This window comes from Hordeum vulgare, chromosome 4H (genome assembly GCF_904849725.1).
Source record: "Hordeum vulgare subsp. vulgare chromosome 4H, MorexV3_pseudomolecules_assembly, whole genome shotgun sequence".
Lineage (NCBI taxonomy): Eukaryota > Viridiplantae > Streptophyta > Magnoliopsida > Poales > Poaceae > Hordeum > Hordeum vulgare.
The window spans coordinates 195916709-195940329 of NC_058521.1; the positions used below are offsets into that span (position 1 = coordinate 195916709).

Here is a 23621-nt window from a genome sequence, read left to right on the forward strand (position 1 = left end):
TTGTGCAACCAATGCAATGGATACCAAAGCTTTGATACCACTTGTAGGATCCAAAGTATGTCTACAAGGGGGTGATTAGACTACTTGACCAAATAAAAACTTAGCCTTTTCCCAATTTTAGTTGTGGTCAAGTTTTAGCAATTGTAGCAAGTCAAGCACACCCTACACATGCAAGTCTAAGAGTATAGCAGCGGAAAGTAAGGACATGCACATGTAAGTAGAGGGTGGGGATAGGAAGATCAAATGCAAAGTTGACACGGAGATTTTTGGCGTGGTCCCGATAGGTGGTGCTATCGTACGTCCACGTTAATGGAGACTTCAACCCACGGAGGGTAACAGCCGCGAGAGTCCACAGAGATCTCCACCCACGAAGGGTCCACGGAGAAGCAACCTTGTCTATTCCATCATGCTTACGTCCACGAAGGACTAGCCTCACTCGGGGTAGATCTTCACGAAGTGGGAGATCTCCTTGTCATGATAAACTTCTTGGTTCAACTCCACACGAAGTCGGAAGCTCCCAAGCGACACCTAACCAATCTAGGAGATACCACTCTCCAAAAGGTAATAGATGTGGTAGTATGATGAACTCATTGCTCTTGTGCTTCAAAAGATAGCCTCCTAAACACTCAATCACTCTCTCATAGATTTGACTTGGGTAGAAGAGATTGATTTGGTGGAAAGCAACTTGCGGGGGCTAGAAATCAAGATTCATATGGCAGGAACGGAATATCTTGATCTCAACACATGAGTAGGTGGCTCTCTCTCAGAAAATGGATGGGGCAAGTGTTGGTTCGTTATGAGTGCTTCCTCTTCAAATGAGAGGCGAGTGGAGGGGTATATATAGGCATCTCCAAAAATCCAAACGTTATAACATTATTGTCCAACTCGGTGAAACCGAAGTAAAAAAAACTTGGTTGCATCGACTAGAGCAAAATATGGCAACTTTTGGCGTTTCGGTGGGACCGATATATAGATCTCGGAGGGTTCGATTTTGGCTGGCCTAGGCAGTTACCAGATCGGTGTCATCATTCCTTAGGGTTTTGCATAGGATTTGTCTAGGATCAAACTCGGTGTGGCCGGTAGGAAAGTATTGGTGGCCCCGAATTTGGATTTTGGGGTTTGGACAGAATATTTGTCGAAGAATTTTATGAGTATTTTTGGTGGCTAATCTCTAAGCAGTTGAGCAGCCGGATCATCATAGACACATCATTCCCTTTTAATAGTATTGACTTTCCTATGGACTCAAGTGTAATTTCTCACAAAATGCAAAATGTAGTCTTGAAGCGTGTTGATAATAGATGTTCCTTGCATCTAGGGGATCTCCTCATAACCCTTAGTCAATCCATTTATTGAACTTTTCCTGAAATATACTTGATAGAATCATTAGTTCAGTGACATATATGTTATTATTAATTACTAAAACTACCTAGGAAGAAGTTGTGTTTTCATGACACAGGAGAACGAGGGATTGAGGGGGGGAAGGAGGGAGGGTGTGGCGGTTGTGGATTGGGGGGCTAGGGTTCAGGCCCACGCCTAGCGAACGCACATCTCACAAGCGGTGCGCAAGGAGTCAATGGAAAAATCCTTCAGCACATTCGCACGCGTGACCCTGCCAAAGAACGTGCGAGACGAACCCACTCGTCATTGGCCTACAAAAACGACTGCGAGGTAAAATCAAGTTTGACCACAGATGAAGATCCCATGGCTGAGACGCTCTAGAAAGCAGATCAGACGGCCAACGAAGCCCCAATTGAAGGAGCTTCGTGGAGGCAAGTCAGCTAGCAGCCTTATATGTTTAAATGGCTAATGAATACAAGATTGGATGCTACGTCGCTGCAAGCATGTAGGAACATATGGGTTGTTTGGTTTGAGATTACCTTTGTCAAAGGTTACCATACCTGAGCTTAGACAAGTTTAACCAATTTAGATGAGTCTTTGGTCCAACTCATATCTTAAACAAGCCATACTAGGATCTCACATCACATATACACGAAAAGTGTGACAAAATTCCTTTAGACTCGTCAACTTGTGGCTCTCATTTAAAAAAAAAAAAAAAAAAACTGACCTTAGTCAAATGTGACAACATTGTGTGGCAAAGTTTGGCATTGTTAGGTGTAAAACCAAAAAGGCCCATAAAGTAGCTGCCGCATACCAAGTTGAGGGAGCAGGTAAATCAAGCGACAAACATCACCCAATTCGAAAAGACGGGCCACATCAGGCTATAAAACAGACAGATTATTGCAAAAGAAAACTGCAATTTACAACAGCAACAGCGGTGGATCGATTATAAACTCTTCATCACAACACAACCAAAGGTTCTTGTGGCACTACAAAATGGGATTTTCTGGACCTGGTGGATATCACCTTCAGGTCGCAAGCAAGCAGCTCAGGTTCTCAAGGTGGCATACTCACGAACTCATGTTCTCCAAGTGGGATGCTTACAAACTTACAACAAGGGGCTTGCCAGCCTTTCCGCAACAGAAACCAGTTGTCATCGAGTTCTCGTGAGGAAAAATTACAGTGATGTGCTCAATACAAGGACAGACTAGTAATGACTTCACGCTCATAGCATGCATCGCGGTGCCAAGCATGCCCAGCTTTCCTTTGCCCGATTGTTGTATGGTGTATGGTGTTCCGTAAACTTCAATGGCTTGCCGACCCATCACATGAAACCGGACACGGCATTGTCTAAGCAGTGCTCAAGCACCATGCGTACTCTAAGCTGCACAACAAAGAGCATCTTGAGGAGTCAGCTGAACGCTAAATAATGTTCTGGGGTTAGCTTCAAGAACATCATCTGTCCACAAATATTTACCATCTGCCAACCATTTGTGTACCCATTTTTTTGGGAGGGCATTTTGTTGGTTCATTTAAGATTCTTATAGCTAAATCTGTGCATCTAAGATTGCAGGAGTAGCTTTTAGCGAAGCATTTTGTCCTCAACAATATACCATGCATCCTAGTAGTAGACAACAATGAACTAAGGATAAGGCTCCCAACCGAGTCAGCAGTCGCAAATATGAAGGGAATCAACAGCTAAATAGCTACTACAAGTGATCGTGGCACTCGCTCAAAAATAAGAATATGCATTATCTCAAGATTAAGAAGGGAAAGCAGTACCTTGCAATCCAAGCAGGGGTCATTTATCATGTTTTTTACTTGTGAAATTACACCAGCATTTTGGAATCGGGCTACTCGAGTAGATGAAGAATCACTGTTTGGGTAAATTAAGTTCAGAATGCACCACAAGGTTGCAACTCTCAATTGTTTATCCTTGCTCTGCAGAAAGTTGACCACAAAAGATGGTTTCATGCGATCTGCTCGGTGAGGAACAGTAACATCCATTACAGCTTCCTTGTTTAATTCATCCCCAGCTGCCATATTTGCAAGCACCAACATACCCTGAAGAGAAGAAACTGAAAGATCGATAATTCATTGTACAATGATATTTGCTTTCTCTATGAACTAATATCCCATAGAAGCACACATTTAAAAAAACAAAATGTGATACAAAATTACGCATGTGGTAGAATAAATATAGGAAATGCAAATAAAGTAACCAACTATACTGCAGTTTAAGGGAAACTGACCTGGATGCAAACTCCTGTGGCAGATGCACTGTTCAATTGTCTTGAGATTGCATTTATAACCATGCCATCTTCACCAATGACGTAGTTAACAGAGTCCACATATCCATCAAGAAGATTCTGTACCAGCGCCAAGGTCTGTTCCTGAACAGAATGTTCAGAATCTGCAGAACAAGTTGCAATTAGCAGTGAAACTAATTTAGCAGTTGCCAAGTATCATATCTTGGCATCTACACGTACCACATATGAGGCTTGAGAGAGTAGATACGGTTAGCTCCTTCAGAATGAGGTCTTTATCCTTCGGTTTCATAAGGAACATAATATTCCTAAGAGCCAACACAGATTTTAGTCTCAATGCTGGATCCATCGACTTTGATAAATGAACAAGTTGGGAGACGACCCCAGAATGAAGAAGAACTGATTTCCTGGGTGTTAAATTCACTGCAATGTTGCAAATAGCACCCAGGGCAGCAATCTGTGACAAAGATAGTACATAGGTGAGACAAGTAGACACTATCATCAAGTATCAACTCCTGATGTCTTAAGAACCTTTTCAGCCACAACATAGCTAATTGACACCAATATAGTGTTGGCTCCGATGATCAAACCCTCCATCGATGAAGCCAGAAAGTGCTAGGGCATTACAAATTAGAAATTACAAATGGTATACCTCCTAAGTTAACCCACAGGCATTAAAATTGTTGTTATAGAATTGACTACTTACATGCTGTGTAGTTCTACAGCATAACCATTACTGGTACTTCTTCCTTAGGGTACTTTGATGAGTGCAAATAAAGTAAAAGTTCATCAACAATCTCAAAGAGGGCAAGATTTTCATACAAACAGATAAATTAACACCCCAAGCATTACATATCAATCATCTTTGATAAAACCCACACACTCAAGCACCAGCCCTCTAGAAGAATCAAGGGAGATTTGAAGTGCAACCAAGTAAAAATCCAGTTTGGGAAAATGCCAGAGAAGATTGCCTGATTCACATTACCTGAACTGAAGTAGATGAGTCATACAAAAGCTGGACTAAGGGGGCAATAACTGTATCACAGGATAAGCGGCCTGCACTAAGCACCTGCAAATTAACCACATTAACTGAATCATTTGGGTGAACACAAAAGATTGAGATGTAAAGAAGCATGCAGCTTACCTTCGATGACCTAGAAATATTCTTCAGGCATGAACATGCTGCAACACGAATATCCGCGCAATCATGCTTCAACGCATCAAGTATCAAGGTTGATACCTGTTAAGCGAATTATATTATTAGATACAAATATTGGGTCAGTGGGTCATCATACTCATCCACTTTTTTCAGGTCAAATGTCAAGAATCAGTGTATTATCTTATCAGGAATTTGCACTATAACAGGTCTCCACAGAACCTCAATTAAAAACTCAACAGGTAAGCAGCGCATTAATCAGAAGTACTATCTTGCAGAAGCTTCACATACCTGGCCTGACATAAGTTGAGATCTCGACTCTTCTTGCTTGGAGCAAAGTTCAGCTAAAGCAAGCAATATGGTCACTGCCCGCCTTGTCTCCAATGTATTTGCTAACAAATGGTTGCTAAGCTTCGCAACTGCATTTGTTGAAAAGGCTTGTTTCTGCAGTTCCACACTGTCCTTTATAAGAGTAGTTAGTGCCAAGGGAGCCTCATCTCCCACATGACCAGGTTCTTCGATGAGCTCAAGTAAGACCAGAATCAACTTCGTTTTAATTTGTCTGTCCGGAAAATGACAGGGAGAAGCATGACCAAGTGCAATCAAGCACAGACAAGCAAGTAGCCTTGTGCGCGGGCTCCGATCGTGCATTAACCCAACTATTGAACGGAAAGCTTTTCCATGATCCATTGATGCAAACCTTGAAGCAACTTCCCAGTTATTTCTTATGACTGCAGTCATAGATTCTAAACAAGCATCCCGTAGATTCATAGAACCTCCAAAAAGACTAACAAGTTTCTGTGGAACTCCAGCACCACATAGTGCTAATTGTTCTGTATTGTCATCGCAAGAGTATGATATAATATTAGCAGCCAGCTCAGTAACATTTTCGTTCTCGCTGTCCAAAAGGGAAAGAAGAAAGTCCATATTTTTCTCATTATTGACATCTAACATTGGAGCTTGTTTTGATTGATATATCATTCTAAGAGCACGAGCACATGCATCGACAACCTGTAATCAAGGTGGAAACTTTAGAACAGGCCAAATGATTAACACTGCGTATTCACACTGCGTAACCTGAATTCAACGAACAAACAAGAGCTTGGACTGAACTCTTATGCATCCATGCATCCGTAAAGTACATGAATACAAATACAAGATTCTTAAGATGCAGTTTAGTGACTACAGAGCATTATAATTTTCGTAACAACGTTGGAGAGAAGAGACCACAAGTATGACATAATTAAACATATAGGTGTTAGAGCATTCTCCAAGAGCATACCCATATTTGCTCTCAATACCTAAAAACTGCTTTTTTGGGTATTGGGGGCAAAAAACCAGCTCCAAGAGCATACCCAAAACTGGTCCCCACACAAATTTTTTTGGGTCACTACCCAAAATTTAGCTCAGAATTGGCATATTTGGGTCTTTGGGGGCAAATACCCATCCGACCCAAAATCAGCGCCGGAGTAGCCAACTGCCCGAGCGGAAACTTCCGCACCGCCGCCTCCACGACCCCGCCGCCGCGCCGCCGCCGCCCCCTCCGGCCATCGGCGCTCCGTTCGCGACGTCTCCGACCCCTCCCTGACCCCCGCCTCCCTCCTCCGGCCACCGGCGAGCACGGCCGCCGCCACATCGAGCCGCCCATCCGCCGCATCGAGGCCCCGCCGCCCGGCGCGGGGCGGCCGATTCTCGGCGCCGGCGACTCTCCCTCCGCCTCCCCGACCTCCAGCATGCCTCCTGGACCTCCGCCCCGCCTCCAGGACCTCCACCCCGCCTCGGCCGGCAGCGGCGAGCTCATGCGGCGCCAAGCTCGTGCACAAATAGAACTAGAAGCACAAAGAATGGGCTATCAAGTTTTGGGTATCCAAATATGGGTAAGCTTGAAAAGTAGAAAAAATTTTGGATACCTAAACCTTATCTCTCCTCTACCCATAATGGTTTTGGCTACCCAAAATATGGGTATGCTCTTGGAGATGCTCTTATGACCGGTACTAAGTACCAAAGGAGGAGGGGCCCAATGGGCAGGGTTAGTTACGAGCTTAGCCAAAGTTATCTTAGTGTCCAAGTTATCTTAGAGTCCAAGTTATCGAGATTATATAAACCGATGTAAACAACTCTTTTGGAATTAAGCAATATAGTCATAACTCTATTGCCCTGCTCCCAGAGGAGTCGGAACCCTAGCTGCGCCGCCGCCTTCCATCGCCGCCGCCTCCCTCGCGCGCGCAACGGCGCCCCGCCGCCGGCCACCGCGCTCCAACCCTCGCCAGCTCCGCTTCATCCCCTACAACCTCCGCCCTAGACCCGGTAGAATCCTTGCGGTTCCTACCAATTTGGTATCTAGAGACTCCAGGCCGATCATGTCATCCTCACCGGCCGCCACCACCCTCCCGCCTGCCTCCACCCTCCCGATCGTCACCACCACCCCGCTGCAAGCCCTCTCCACCGCGCCGTTGGGTACGGCGGCTGCCACCGCCGCGCCGGCTACCACTGCCGCCCCGGCCCCTGTCATCTACACCCCGGAGGAGGTCACGGGGTCCCTCCGCGACCTCGCCACCGCGGTCCAGGGGATCCGCCTTTATCTGGCCGGCCCCTACGGTCCGCCACCGGCGGCGCTGCCGGCCCCCGCCACCGGGCTGCAGCTGCTCCCATGGCAGCAGCCACCACTCCGCCTTGGTCGCCCTGGCCGACTCAGGCGCTTGCGGCGTCGGCCGCGCCCGCCACCCCCTTCCAGCAGCCGCTGCAGCTGCCGGGGCCGCCGCAGTTCAGCTCCAGGCCGCCTTCACAACACCAGCAGGCGTCCCGATCCAGCAGGTCCGGTTCCCGCCCTCACCGTCCCCACTTCTGGCCTGGTTGGCCGAGTCCGTTCCGCCGCCGGTCTACACGATGGCGTCGGAGCAGCCGGCTACCGCTATGCAGTACGGGGGGCCCTCAAGCTCCGTGGGCCCCTACGCCAGCCGCGACGGGCCGTCTTTCCGCGGGGGACCCCCGGTGGCCATCGACCCGACACCGTCAACCTTGCTCCGCATCACCGAGCCGTACGGACACGACAGTCTTACTCAGACACCGCCGCGCTTCGCCAAGATTGACTTTGCCACCTACGACGGTACGGAGGACCCCCTCAACCGGCTCAATCAATGTGAGCAGTTCTTCCGACGGCAACGCACACTCGCGTCAGACCGCACTTGGCTCGCCTCATATCACCTCTGAGGCGCCGCACAGACATGGTATTATGACGAGGGCACCATGCCCTCATGGGAACGCTTCCACGAGCTATGTCTCCTTCGCTTCGGACCTCCGATACAAGGGAGCCGGCTGGCGGAGCTCGGCCGACTGCCCTTCACCTCCACGGTACAGGACTTCGCCGACCGGTTCCAGGCCCTGGCGTGCCAGGCGTGACGGCTCAGCAGCGGGCCGAGCTCTTCGTCGGTGGTCTGCCGAATCACATCCGCGTGGACGTGGAGCTTCGGGGGGGGCCAGGACCTCCAGACGGCCATGTACTATGCCCGCGCCTTCGAGCGTCGCGCACAGACCTTGCAGCAGGCGGCGCCGGCACGAAGTGGCCGACAACTGACCCGGCTTCCCCAAACTACAGCTGTGTCGGGCCGTCCGGCCCCGGTCCCTCCTGCGACTACCACTTTGGCCTCGACGCGGCCCTTCCGTCGGCTCACCCCGGCCGAGCAGATCGAGCGCCGTCACCAGGGGTTGTGCTTTAACTCGACGAGCCCTACATGTCGGGCCACGCCTGCCCGTGCCTCTTCTACTTGGAGGCGGCCGACTATGTCCAGGAGGACACGCCCGCCGACGTGCTCGGCGACTTGGCCGCACCAGCTGCCGCGGAGATCACACCGGCACCGGCGACAGCTCTCATGGTCTCCCCCTCCATGCCCTCGCCGGTATACGAGCGGAGAAGACTATGCTCCTCCCGATGATGATCCACGGCGAGTGCCTCCTGGCCCTTCTGGATACGGGCTCCACACATAACTTCATGCCCGAGTCGACCATGCGCCGCTTGGCACTTCGGCTGACGGGCTGGGAGCAGCTGCGGGTCACCGTGGCTAACGGCAACCGTCTCCGATGTCATGGGCTCGCACGGGACGTCCCCATCACCATCGGCGACGAACACTTCACCATCACATGCGCTGGCATCGACTTGGGCTGCTTCTCGACTTCATCCTCGGCGTCGACTTCTTGCGGACCCTGGGTCCCATTCTCTGGGACTTCGACACCATGACAATGACCTTCTGGCACCTGGGTCGCCGCGTCCGGTGGGAGGGCGCGGGTGGCACCCCACCAGCGACGCCACAGCCGCAGCTGGCCGCGACTGCTGCCGAGTCCGCGCACCCTCTGTTGGACCATCTCCTGCAGCAGCACAACGACCTCTTCGACGAGCCTCAGGGTCTGCCGCCGGCCCGGGTGTATGACCACCGCATCCATCTCCTACCAGGCACGGCGCCACCCCCAGCTGCAGAAGGAGGAGCTGGAGCGGCAGTGCGCGCTCATGCTAGCCCTGGGCATCATCCGGATCTCCACTTCACCGTTTTCGGCACCGGCCCTCCTCGTCCGCAAGTCGGACGGCTCGTGGCGCTTCTGCATCGACTACCGCGCTCTTAATGCCCAGACGCTCAAAGACAGATTTCCCATTCCGGTCGTCGACGAGCTCTTGGACGAACTACATGGGGCGTGCTTCTTCACCAAGCTCGACTTCCGTTCGGGCTACCACCAGGTGCGGATGCACCCTGACGATGTCGCGAAGACGGCATTTCGGACTCATCACGGCCACTTCGAGTTCTTGGTGATGCCTTTTGGCCTCTCCACGCTCCGGCGACTTTTCAGGCCTTGATGAACGACGTCCTCCGGCCCTACTTGCATCGGTTTGTGCTCGTTTTCTTTGATGACATTCTTATCTACAGCACGACCTGGGCGGAACATCTTCAGCACGTTGCCATCGTCTTCAACGAGCTTCGAGCGCACCATCTTCATCTTAAGCGCTCGAAGTGCTCGTACGGGACGCCTTCCGTCACCTACCTCGGCCACGTCATCTCGGCCGAGGGTGTTGCTATGGACGCCGACAAGGTGGCGGCCGTTGCGGCCTGGCCGACGCCGCACTGCCCGCGGGCTCTCCGCGGCTTCTTGGACCTCGCAGGCTACTACCGGGAATTTATCCGAGAATTCGGCCTCATCGCATCCCCGCTCACGCGCCTGCTCCAACGCGAGGCCTTCGCTTGGGATGCGGAGGCCACAGAGGCGTTCGAGGCCCTCAAACGAGCCCTTACGACGGGTCCCGTCCTTCAGATGCCCGACTTTGATCGACCGTTCATGGTCGACTGCGACGCCTCCGGCGTGGGATTCAGCACCGTCCTTCATCAGGGCGACGGGCCCCTCGCGTTTTCCAGCAGGCCTTTCGCCGCGCGCCATCACAAGCTCGCAGCCTATGAGAGGGAGCTCATTCGTTTGGTGCAGGTCGTACGCCACTGGCGGCCATATCTTTGGGGGCGGTCGTTCCAGATTCGCACGGATCATTACAGCCTCAAGTTCCTATTGGACCAGAGGTTGTCTACCGTGCCGCAGCACCAGTGGATCAACAAGCTCTTTGGCTTCGATTTCACCGTCAAGTATCGTCCGGGCCGCCTTAACACAGTGGTCGACGCCCTGTCCCGCCGCGACGACCACGATGCTGACGCGGGCGACTCCGACGGGGCGGCCCTCTGCATCCACTCAGGGCCCTCGTTTGCCCTCTTCGACGACATCTGCCGGGCCACCACGGACACGCCTAACGCGCAGTCCCTTCGGCAGCATCTTGATGCCGGTGACCTGGAGGAGTCGTGGCGTTTGGCGGAGGGCCTGCTCCTACATGGGCGATGCCTCTTCGTGTCGGATCACGGGGACCTCCGTCATCAGGTGTTGCTGCTGGCCCACTCGGCGGGCCACTGTTAGGAAAGCAACTTGTGTTTATTGAAGGCCCAAGGGGCATATATATATTACACAAGACTTGAGGTGCAAGGAAAGTAAACATAGACTAATAAGGACTCCTAGACTAATACTAATAGACTAATAAGGACTCCTAGACTAATACTAATACTTCCTAACACCCCCCTCAAAGGCAAAGCGTATGCAATAGCATTGCATTTGAAGAAGTGTAATACTAAAAAAACAATGATAATCCAAATCCGCGTCTTGAGAGTGTCGTCGTAGCATGAAGGGTCTTCAAAACTTGTCGAGTCGCCGAAGGAGAGAACGAAGAGATGGCACATCAGAGGTAGACACCGCATCACTTGAAGATACAAGATAAGTATCAAGAAAAGATGGGTTGTCAAAAGAAGATGGCACATCAAGACGAAGATACCGAAGAGATGGCACATCAGAGGAAGACACCGCATCACTTGAAGATACAACATAAGTTCAAGAGAATATGGGTTGTCAAAAGAAGATGGCACATGAAGATAATAAAACATTGCGAGGAAAATCATAGTCCACGACAACCGTCGGCGAAAGAAGCTCGGCGGATAAGGCACGATGGACGTAGATCGACAATGCAAAAGAAGTCCAGAAAATCCTATAGAAAACAACAAGGGCAAGTAGGCCACAAAAGTTGCATAGAAAGGATCAGGACCGGAGAAAGGCTGACGGACTACGGTATGGTGGACTCGCATGGCATGAGAAACACAAAATATCAACGGATTTGGTGGACGCAGCAGAAAACAAAGAAAACTAGAAAACACACACTAGATTAGGGATGATGGCAACGGAAGAGAAAAAATAATATCATGGAGGCGAAGGCCAATTCCAACCAGAGTGTGCGTGAGACGGTCCTGACTATGTAGAAGGTGGTTGCTCTGTGTGGGAAGCCTCAGTCACAAAACCAGCAGTACCCGTCGAGGAAGAACCTGAAGCAGCGAGCAGACGCTTAAGTCGCAGAATATCCTGCTCAGTCAAAGCGATGGCTGAAGCTGTCGAGGTAGATGACGAAGTCTCTGTAGATGATGATCGCGCCTGGCACAAGTGTTTCTTCTTCGTGTAGCAGTGGGACTCAATATGACCATCATTGTTGCAGTAGCCACAATGTGGACGGGGGCGACCTGAGCCTCCAAAAGGAGTGGGCAAGAGCGGCGGAGCACTCGAGCGAGAAGGTGTTGGTGCAGCAGGTGGCGTAGAAAGAGTCCGAGCAGCGAGCACCGAGGGAACCTCCAGCAAACCAGCACCACGTAAGCGAGTCTCCTCAGCACGAATCTCAAAAAGCGCCTCCATGAGAGAAATACGGCCACGAGCAAACAACTGAGCACGCCGGGGCTCAAACTCCTTACGGAGTCGAGACAGGAACTCGTAGACGCGATGAAACTCCAAGTTGGCCTGGACAGCCTGGCAACAGGGGTGAGTACGACAACCAGCACTGCGGAGAGAGTCAAGTTGGCGCCAGATAGCAGAACTCTGTGCATAGAAATCATCAACAGTAGAGTCACCCTGCTGAAGAGCATGCTCCTGACGGACCACAGAGAGGTATAAGGCATCACCAGAGGGCTCATAGCGCTGACGAAGGCGGGTCCACATCTCAAATACAGTAGGAAGGCCCAGAAACTCAGAAGCAAACTGAGGCAGAACACTAGCAGTGAGAACAGCGGCAGCACGAGCATCATCATCAAGCCACTGGGTGTAAACGGACAGAGCACCATGATACACCTGAAGAGCCTCCTCATAAGCCAAAACCTTCTCATCATAAGCACGGATAGCAGCCTCATCAGCAACCTTAGCTGCATCCTTCGCAGTCTGAGGAGCATCCGCAGGAAGAGCCGGAGGGATCGGCGGAGTGGGAGCCACCGGAGGAACCGTACGTGGCGGACAGCAGACCTTGCCAGAAAGAACACCCCAGAGACGGATGCCACGCATGTGGATGCGCATGAAGCCAACGAACTCAGTGTAGTTACTACCATCGAAGATCACCGAACAACGAGGGACAGCAACATAGCCCGATGCAGTAGACTTTTTTTTAGAGGATCGGTCCAGATCGAGATCCGGTAGGTACAGATCAAGCAGTCCAACGGGAATCACCAGATCAAGTCCAAGCAGCAGCGGCCTCCAGAGCGAGATAGCTGCTGCGAGAGATAGTCAACAACACCCGTACTCAAGGCAAACCAGCCGCAGATGGAAGCAACAACACCCGTACTAGATCCTTGTTCGTTGCCTAATCCTGTTGGAGACGAGACACCGCGATCTGCTGCAAGATCCGGCTGGAAGCGGTGGAACACGGCGGCCGGCAACTTTATCCGACTGAAGATCACGAGAGACGGCGACCGGCGACGGGATCCGGCTGGAGGACAGCAGATCGAGTCCAACGGCCAGATCACGAGCACGGCTGACGGGACGCCTGCGAATCTGAACAAAGCAGCCAGGGAGTCAACGGAGCAGAAGCACGGCTGACAGGAAGGAGCCTACCGCGATCTGGAGTAGGAAGACGGGATCCAATCGAGGCGATGGATTCAGTAGGGCGAGACGGGATCCAGCCGGGGCTGGAGCGGGAATTTGGTCTGGCGGCACAGCAGCAGGACGAGAACGAGAGCTGCAGCAGGAGGAGATCGGGAGCAGCAGCTAGACGAACATCGGCTGCGTGGAGAAGGATCGGAGCACGAGTTGCGCGTGCGAAAAAATAACCTAAGGCTCTAATACCATGTTAGGAAAGCAACTTATGTTTATTGAAGGCCCAAGGGGCATATATATATTACACAAGACTTGAGGTGCAAGGAAAGTAAACATAGACTAATAAGGACTCCTAGACTAATACTAATAGACTAATAAGGACTCCTAGACTAATACTAATACTTCCTAACAGCCACGAGGGTGTGCAGAAGACCCTCCACCGTCTCCGTGCCGACTTCTACATCCCCGGCGATCGGGCCCTGGTTCGAGAATAGGTGCGGTCTTGTGCGACGTGCCAGCGTAACAAGACGGAGACACGGCGACCGGCAGGGCTGCTACAGCCCTTGGAGGTGCCTTCTCAGGTCTGGGCCGACATCTCCATGAACTTCATTGAGGGCCTCCCCAAGGTGGCAGCAAGTCCATCATCCTCACAGTGGTCGATCGCTTCTCCAAGTACGCCCACTTCATCGCGCTTGGCCATCCTTACACCGCCACCTCCGTGGCCCGGACCTTCTTCGACAGCATCGTTCGCCTACGCGGGTTTCCCTCATCGATCGTCAACGACCGGGACCCGGTGTTCACGGGGCATGTCTGGCGCGATCTCTTCAGGATGGCGGGCGTGAAGCTCCGCTTGAGCACGGCGTTCCATCCTCAGACGGACGGTCAATCCGAGGTGGTCAACAAGGTGATTGCCATGTATTTGCATTGTGTTACAGGTGATCGTCCTCGTGCTTGGGTGGACTGGCTTGCGTGGGCGGAGTACTGCTACAACACCTCTTATCACTCTGCCATGCGTGCCATGCCGTTCGAGGTGGTCTATGGCCGACCGCCCCCGCCCATCCTACCGATTGACCCGGAGACGGCTAGGACGGAAGCGGCGGGTGACCTTCTTCGCAGCCACGACGAGATGCTTGCCGAGGTGCGCCAACGACTCGTTCAGGCCCAGCAATTGGCCAAACACCACTATGACGACCACCACCGCGAGGCGGAGTTCGCGGTAGGCGATTGGGTGTGGCTACGTCTCCTTCACCGTTCTACACAGTCCCTTGACCCGCGTGCGACGCGCAAGCTGGGCCCGCGCTACGCCGGGCCATTTTCCGTGCTGCAGCGCATCGGAAAGGTGGCCTACCGTCTTCGGCCGGTGCTCGCATCCACGACGTCTTCCATGTGGGGCTCTTGAAGCCTTTCCGTGGGAAGCCACGCCGGCACTACCCCCGACCTCCGACGGACGCCTCCTTCCCGGGCCAGCAAAGGTGTTGCGGGCCCAACTACGTCGAGGGGTGTGGTACCTGTTGATCCAGTGGGAAGGCCTTCCAAAGGACGACGCGACTTGGGAGCAGCGTGACGAATTCAGTCAGCACTATCCAGACTTACAGCTCGAGGACGAGTTGTTTGCGCAGGCGGGGAGAGATGTTATGACCGGTACTACGTACCAAAGGAGGAGGCCCAATGGGCAGGATTAGTTACAGGCTTAGCCCAAGTTATCTTAGTTATCTTAGTGTCCAAGTTATCTTAGAGTCCAAGTTATCTTCAGAGTCCAAGTTATCGAGATTTTATAAACCGATGTAAACAACTCTTTTGGAATTAAGCAATATAGTCATAACTCTATTGCCCGGCTCCCAGAGGAGAAGGAACCCTAGCTGCGCCGCCGCCTCCCTCGCGTGCGCAACAGCCTTCTAGAGGACGACGCGACTTGGGAGCAACGTGACGAATTCAGTCAGCACTATCTAGATTTCCAGCTCGAGGACGAGTTGTTTGCGCAGGCGGGGAGAGATGTTATGACCGGTACTACGTACTAAAGGAGGAGGCCCGATGGGCAGGATTAGTTACGGGCTTAGCCCAAGTTATCTTAGTGTCAAGTTATCTTAGAGTCCAAGTTATCTTAGTTACCTTAGAGTCCAAGTTATCGAGATTTTATAAACCGATGTAAACAACTCTTTTGGAATTAAGCAATATAGTCATAACTCTATTGCCCGGCTCCCAGAGGAGCCAGAACCCTAGCTGCGCCGCCACCTCCCTCGCGCGCGCAACGGCCTTCCAGAGGACGACGCGGCTTGGGAGCAGCATGACAAATTCAGTCAGCACTATCCAGAATTCCAGCACGAGGACGAGCTGTTTGCGCAGGCGGAGAGAGATGTTATGTCCGGTACTACGTACCAAAGGAGGAGGCCCAATGGGCAGGATTAGTTACGGGCTTAGCCCAAGTTATCTTAGTTATCTTAGTGTCCAAGTTATCTTAGTTATCTTAGAGTCCAAGTTATCGAGATTTTATAAACCGATGTAAACAACTCTTTTGGAATTAAGCAATATAGTCATAACTCTATTGCCCGGCTCCCAGAGGAGCCGAAACCCTAGCTGTCCCGCCACCTCCCTCGCGCACGCAACGGCCTTCCAAAGGACGACGCGACTTGGGAGCAGCGTGACGAACTCAGTCAGCACTATCGAGACTTCCAGCACGAGGACGAGCTGTTGCGCAGGCGGAGAGAGATGTTTTGAGCGGTACTACGTACCAAAGGAGGAGGCCCAATGGGCTGGATTAGTTACGGGCTTAGCCCAAGTTTTCTTAGTTATCTTAGTGTCCAAGTTATCTTAGTTATCTTAGAGTCCAAGTCATCGAGATTTCATAAACCGATGTAAACAACTCTTTTGGAATTATGCAATATAGTCATAACTTTATTGTCCGGCTCCGAGAGGAGCCGGAACCCTAGCTGCGTCGCCGCCTACCTCGCGCGCGCAACGGCGCCCCACCGCCAGCCGCCGCGCTCCAGCCCTCGCCAGCTCCGCTTCATCCCCTACAACCTCCGCCCTAGACCCGGTAGAACCCTAGCGGTTCCTACCAATAGGGGATATGCTAATGTGGACGTTTCCTGACATCATAACATATATGTATTTCCAAAAGAGAACATTAAAGTGAAAAGTTCAGATTCAAGCTAGTCAATAACACTCAAGAGTGGCGACTAATATTATTGGGTGAACTGGATATTGTAGCCTAACACAATAGTTATGTCCTGAATATGCACAGGAGACATTTTCAAATTATGAACATCAGAAGAAAAAAAAAAACTAGTTTCCCGTATACTGGACTAGAAAAGGGCAACACAGCAAATGTTAAAAAGAATTAAGAGATAAATTGGCATGCGCGGAGTTGCGATTGTATAACCCCCATCACATAGGTTGTCCTCTTCAGCTCCAATTTCGGTGCATATTTTTTCTGTAAAGAAAAGATATCTAGTTCTTCCTAGGTAGTCTGAGGGGGGGCGGAAGATAAATAGGCATGTCATAATGAGTCCTGAAATTATTAACGCCCGACAGAGTGGTTAGGGAAGGACATTGAGATGTGACAATGGTGAGCTACCAAAGGAGTAGTCATTTGTTCCACTGCTCTAGTATCATCTCGTTTACCATGGCCTGTTTCCGCTTTAATAGTCACGTTGTACCAGGCACAAAAGATAATCTAGGCAAGACAATATAAAAAGGGTTGCATGTGCAGTAACACCTCTGGACCGGGGGATAATCCTGATGCATCCAAAAGAGGTTAATCTGATTAGGATCATTCAGTATTACAGAAGATATCACAAGTTTGAATGCAATCATGGTCTTATTTAATGTCAGGTTTTTTACCCTAAAGGTGCCTCCAACTGCTAGGTGTAAACCTCAAAATAATACTCCGAAAACAAGAAATTCTCACTTTGCAACAGACCAATAGGATCTCCGATGCAAACCTGTACATGGACAAAACCATTAAGAAATCACCTCCTACCGACAAATTCTTAGCTCAAGCATATAACATGAGCTATTATTCATGCTCAAACCAGGGCAACCAAACCAGTTTACTGGTTCAGGCAAACTCATCACAAACCCAAACATGAAAGACAACTTTCCAGCACATTTATGCCCACTATTACACCTAACCATTGAACCACTACCTTCTCCACAAATGAGTGAGCAATATCTTCACTATTTCAACCAAAAAGATGACAAAGGAAAAGGGCAAAAGAAAAAGAAATGACAACTACCACCAGTTTCTCTTGCCTTAACTAAACTGACATATTCTACAATACTTTGGCTCAGATAATTCTCCTCATTCCAAGCATAAACCATCAATAGTGATTCCCTACTACAAAGTTCTCCATTCGATAATTTCACAAGCCATCGATGATTTATTTCCAAGTGCTTACTCGGCTTGAACACTTGTTTCAAATATCTTCATGCCAAATGGAATAATTAGTACTTGACAGGCACTCTTCACGGCGCAGTTACCAGGCACACTAATTGTTTTTCCAACCCAACCAGAGATGCCATTCACCAATGTACAGGCTAATTCCCACACAAAACATTGATTACGTTAGCACTGTCTCTTTTTCATCTACAGTTCATGGACAAGCACAATTGCTAGCAAGCCCCAAATTGGCACAATGATATCAATCAGCAAGCAGTTGCTGGGTTGTCGCCGGTTTCCTCCCACGAGCTCTTCTCCACGCAACAGATATTTTCCAAATTGAGCAACAAATCCACGAGAAAAATAAAATTTTCCACCCAATACAGTTTTGGATCCCCCAAATCCAGCAGGCGTACACGAAATGAAGGAAAGAAGCAGACCTTGTCGTCCGGGTGGGCGAGGAGCCGCGTAAGGTGCCCCACGGCGCCAGCAGCAAGCACGGCCCGCGCGCCATCGTCTACGCCGCAAGCGAAGCTCCCCGCCGCAGCAGCCGCCTGGACGAGCACGGTCGGAGACGCGCCAGGCTCAGCCAGCGCCGCGACAACAGCCGGCACGGCGCCGAGGCGGAGATAGAGGAGCTTCTTGGTCCGGTTCCCGATGATCTGGTTCTTGATCTCGCGCAGCGCGAGCACCCGCTCGTGCTCCCCCTCCCCTCCCTCTCCGCGTCCTCCTCCTCCTCCTGGTCCGCTGACGCCGCCGGGACCTCCGGCGGTCAGCCTGGCCGCAAGCTCCTCCGGCCTCGTCCCCATGCAGAAAGGCGCGGAGGAAGAGTCCGAAGGCGTGGATGCTGCCTCCTCCGCCCGCGCGCCGCCGCTGGCCGTGGCCGGCATCTGGGGGTGAGGGAGGTCGGCGAGAGGCGTTTGTGTATATTGGCTTGTTGCCGCTCGGGGCTCCCTTTTTATTTTATTTTACGAGTTTCTCCTCTCTTTTTTTTTGGTTGGTATTTTAGAGAAAAAAGGACGGGGAGAGAGAATAATGGGTAGGTCGGGACGTCCTAGCCAATGGGCTCGCGGCACGTGGAAATATTTATCTGAGACCATGTGCGTATGTGAGGTGAGACACATGATGAAATAATTAGGGGAGTATTTAACAATATAAGTACTTCTTGGTGGAATTTTTCTCCGGAGGCGGCTCGATTTAGGCCTTGATTGTTCCTGATGTGTTGAGGTGTGTCACTTTTCATCCATTTTGTATGTTTGTTGCACAAACCTCTAGCAAATCAAATGGAATTATTCTGACAGGAAAAACAAATACTTCCTTCATTTCATGATTTCAAAGCTGGCTCTGATCCAGGATGACGACCGTGTCTGGCTCAAGTGGAGCTGCCTGCGACTCTAGCGACACGAGATGGCGTGTCTCCTTCGCCGCTGATCTCGGGGCGCGGCGGCTAACGTTCGTCGACAGCGTGCTGCTCCTCCGTCGTGACGCTCTTCGGCTGGTTCTGCTGGACGAGCAAGGGGTGACGATTGACGCCTGCTGTCTCCGAGCCGCAGAAACCCTAGACATTGGAGATATGGTGGCATTCCCGTGTCATTTCGCGAGGATTCGAGATCGGTTGCCGGCGGCGTGCCTTGCTCCGGCGAGCTCGGTTGACGGTGTCGGTGGAATGGGGACGAACGAGGTACGGGATGGGGATCGAGGTGATCCGCGGTGGACCGAGGCGGGACCCACCACCACGCGTGCGGCAATGGCGGATGGGCGACACTGAGGCGTACATGCGGTCCTTCATTTTCCACGCAGCGTTTGTATAAGACCCTCCTTCCCTCCCGTGAGACTTGACCTTGAGGAGGCTCTCTCCCACTTCTCGACGATGGAAACAAAAAAAAACTAGATCTCGGATCCGTGAGTCCTTTGGCTGGTGGAGAGGGAAGGTTGGTGGTGACCAGAGATCCTTTGCGGCGGTGACAGCCTCTCCTCCCATGATGGGGGACGGAGGGCGCGGCTTCCGGGGGGACCAACGGGAAGAACCAGGCCGTGGTGCTAGCGGTCCTGGCCGTTTGCCAGGGCGAGAAGGCGGCCGCGGAGGAGACCGGAGCAAGTTCTCCTGGAAGAGGGACGACGACAACCGCAACAACTCGTCTGCGTCCAAAGTCGCCTCAGGATCTGACGACACCTCTCGATGGGATGCGGCTGCGATGGGGAAGCAGACCGCGGAGGGCGGGGTTTGGATTCCAAAAGGCTAGGGCTCATCTGAGTTTGCTCGTGATGGGATCGGACGCTGGATCTCCCCTCCTCCCCGACGCACCCTGGGGAAGCAGAATAATCAGGTGAACCCTACCAATAAACTCGAGCCCTGCCCTATATGCAAATCTCATGAGCATGCTCCTACCTGCTGCCCGCAAGCATATTGTGAAAGGTATGGTAAACTTGGTCATCTTGCTTCTATTTGTCGTGAATTCCTTCCGTGGGAGTGTGTTGCATCCATGTGTGCTTTTCAGTCTAAGGGGCAGGGTTTCTAATTTATCTATGACTTGTGTACTGGTAATCAAATGAAAGAAAGATCTAACAATATTGTGGTTACCATTGTGGAGGGGGAGACATCCACACGGTAAATGGAACTTGATCTGAATGATTACCTGGCCACTGGTTGGCGTTGCTCACCACATGCTATTGGTCCTGGGGTATTTGTGGTGAGATTTCCTAATCCTCGTGCTGTTGCACAGATTTGCTATGTGGGGAGAATTATCCTTAAAACTAGTGGGGTTGTGATTAATGTGTCTAAATGGTCTTCGGCTGTTGGTTCCAAGGGGGTTATGGAGGTTGCTTGGGTGAAAATTAGCAATGTCCCCCTTGACAAAAGAAGTGAAATAAACCTGGCTTATGTTGCTTCCTTGGTTGGAATTCCTTTGGAAACTGATACAACCACCCTGCATCGCCCAGCCTGTGCTAGAGTGAAGATTGGATGTAGAAACATTGATGATATTCCTTCAGTTACTGAATCAGTTTTGGGTGGTCACTTCTATGACTTCTATTTTGAGGTGGATCAGGTGCTGGTGAGGAATCCTAATACAGAGGAGAACAATACTAATGATGTAATGAGCAAAGATAAGAAAAAGCTTGAGGATAATGATAATGATATGAGCAAGAAACCTAAGCTAGATGGATCATCTAATGGGCTTGGGGAGAAATTACCTTCTACCACTCAGATTGGGGAGAAACAAGATCAGATGCAGGAATCCCAAGAGAGCATGGAGTCAGATGTTTCCTTACATACTTCACTGTTGATTGACTCCATGGCTCTGGACTACATGGAAGAGGAAAAACAAGGTGTGATAACTGGTGTTGCTCGGGGGGAGGCTGAAACTCGAGCTACGATTCACAAAGTTGAATCCCCTGATTCATCTTTGGGCACTGAGGTGATTCCTACTCCTCCCTTGGCTACTGAAGAAAATTTGCGATTCGGCCTTCGAAATGTGCAGAGCAAGATGGAGAAAATTCAGGAGAAAGTTGTAACTGCTGCAAAAAAAAGAGATATTGAAGGTACTACCCACATCCCCAATTCTTTTGACTAGTCATTGACCCGTGCTACTGCACGTGCTAGCATAAAAACATACTTATTGATATTTAAGTATTACTAGATCATTAATGGCGCGCGTTGCTGCTCCCGTCAATTTTATCAGTAGAATGATAGGAATTTACATCATGAAAATATAAAATTTCATAAAACCCAAGCACACATTTTCAAGGTAGAGATGTAGAGGCCATTGGCTAGGCTACATCAACGCCGGATGGCCCATGGCCCGCCCAGGACTGAAGAAAAAAAAATTATAGGAAGCCTGACCCATAACATTACAATGATATTTAGTTTGGTAGCAGACTTTGCAGTATCTGGCCCGCCCAGCTTTTTCTTGATAGCTTCGCCACTGGTAGAGGCGTCAGACAGAATGTTCATTTTTACACAAGGCGGCGGCAGGTGGGTGCGGGGATGTCATAGTTTAAGAGAATGAAATTAGGGTACAAAGGATATACATATTGAAGTATCATTTCTTTATATAAATCTTGGGTAGTCTGCAAAATTCTCAGTTATCCAGGAGAGAGCTTTGTAACATCATTCCGAAACATTGCACTGGATTTTATTTCTTAGGGCTTGGGACCATCAGACCATTTCTTCATAGCAGGTTGATGGAGAATGAGCAGTGAAGAAATAAGCATAGCATATAAACTGTAACTCTTGATCAATTAACTTTGATTAATAATATTTGGGGTAGTTTTATGATGATACTTAATAAACTTACTGAAAAACATTAAATTTAATCAAGGCATCACAATTGCAGTTGATGGCATCAAATTACCGGATAATAATTTCTCAAATTCGTAAGACTGAGGAAGGCAACAACACTGATAGTGAAAAGTAACCCCTCATACATCATGTTAACGGGTAATCCAACAAACAAGACATATATATCTTTTTTTTGTAGCTTAACACACGCAACAACATTTTTCAAAAGTATGGCCGCCATTAATACAGATTTTTGTGAAGAAATAATTCCTGCTATTTGTTTCATTTCCAGTTGTACAACGTTCTTGAAAGGTTTCTTTTCATGTCAGCAGAGATAACGAGTGTTTGAGTTCAGTGATATCTGTGGAAAAATAATCATGAAGCAGATTGTTAACACATTCAGAAGAGATATATGATTTGAACGCATACATTTTATGGTACCATTTTTTCATTCCATACGACCCTACATGCTATGAATCCATTGTAAAAAGGCCAGCAATGGAATCCAACCAAAATACATGTGCACGCTTTGCAGCCCTGCAAGTCTTTTCCCTGGTTTTGTTGCTCAAATAGGCTTGATGTACCGACCAACACAGTTTCTCGTTTAGTATTATATATAAGCTACAATATATTGGGAAAAAATATGAAGAGAAAGGCATAGATGTACTCGATGCATACATGAAAAGAAGGGGCGCACAATGAATCTCCATGAGCGATGCTAATCTATCCACGAGCCCATGGATGAACCTCCTACAGGTATGCTGCAATCGAAGGAAGTAGTGGTTGGCCTCTGCAATTCCTGCGTGAAAGACATACAATCAGAGGAACGTTCGAACAAAAGCCATATTTCTGAACTCAACAATGAACAGGGACAAAAGCCAACAATATGAACATCAACCATTCAATGGCGAAAATCTACCGTTAGGCCGGAAATTTGCCAACAGGCAACCGAAATTAGATCAAGAGAAGATCTGACACTCCTGTCTCCTGGAGGGGCTTGTCCTGGTGCGCTTGCAAGCGACGCTCGTTGGCTGATGCGGTGTCGCTGGTTTAGGTGGGCCCGTCCGCTGCACGTGTTGGAGATCTTTAGGGTAGACGCGACCATGGCGCGGGTTCCATCGCCGCAACTTAAGAGGAGGCGTTGTCGGCTCGTTGCTGCCGCGCCAGCACGGTTAGGTACTTTCAGGGCCTGGCAGATGAGGGGGGAGGATGACGGAACTAACCTGGAGGCGGCCACTCGAGCACCGGATACTCTCGGGCGCCTCACCTCCGCCAGATCCCCTGGACGCCAGTTCCCTAACGCGCGTCGCGCCGGATCCCCTCGACCGTCGGTTCCCCCGCTGGCGTCGCCTCGACTCCGCTCCTCATTGGATGGATGCAGATTATATAAATGTGACAATGAAGCGACGCACGCCGGCGGTCTTCACTGGACAGAATGGAACAGGTCGCACCGCGGCTCAATTCATCTTGCTCCCCTCAGCATCGATCGGGATTGGACTCTGCGGCTCGATTCTTCTGGCTCCACTTAGCCTCCACGGGGATTGGGTTAAGGTCGGCGATTGGACGGTCACCCGATCGGGTTCGTGAGTGGATAGTCACGCGGTCCCTCGTAGGCCTCCTCAGAACCGGGCTTCCTTCGAATGGGCTGGCAGAAGGCCCAATGCATCAGAGGCATGGGTTTCGGCCCCTGGAGCAGCAACCCACAGGACAGCTGGGCTAGATTAAGCTGATTGCGGATCAGATCCATTTAAACACAAAATCTGACGGCCAGAAATCTCAGATCGCGAAAAC

The 23621-nt window shown here is 50.4% G+C and overlaps 1 protein-coding gene across 3 annotated transcripts; it reads right to left on the minus strand.

Annotated features, from left to right (window-relative positions):
• Positions 1-2257: 2257 nt before the first annotated feature.
• LOC123448380 (armadillo repeat-containing protein 8) lies at positions 2258-18521 on the minus strand. Of its 3 annotated transcripts, none has more exons than XM_045125235.1 (8): positions 17992-18521; positions 5053-5772; positions 4750-4845; positions 4591-4674; positions 3828-4062; positions 3591-3751; positions 3121-3402; positions 2258-2717 (listed from the first exon to the last, which is right to left on the minus strand). In XM_045125235.1, exons 1-8 carry the CDS (start codon positions 18439-18441, stop codon positions 2700-2702), a joined length of 2046 nt encoding a protein of 681 aa, XP_044981170.1. In that variant the 5' UTR covers positions 18442-18521; the 3' UTR covers positions 2258-2699. The 3 variants fall into 3 exon arrangements, with proteins under 3 accessions (XP_044981170.1, XP_044981169.1, XP_044981171.1); XM_045125234.1 differs by having other exon boundaries at positions 2258-2722; XM_045125236.1 differs by lacking the exon at positions 2258-2717 and having other exon boundaries at positions 3269-3416.
• Positions 18522-23621: the final 5100 nt, after the last annotated feature.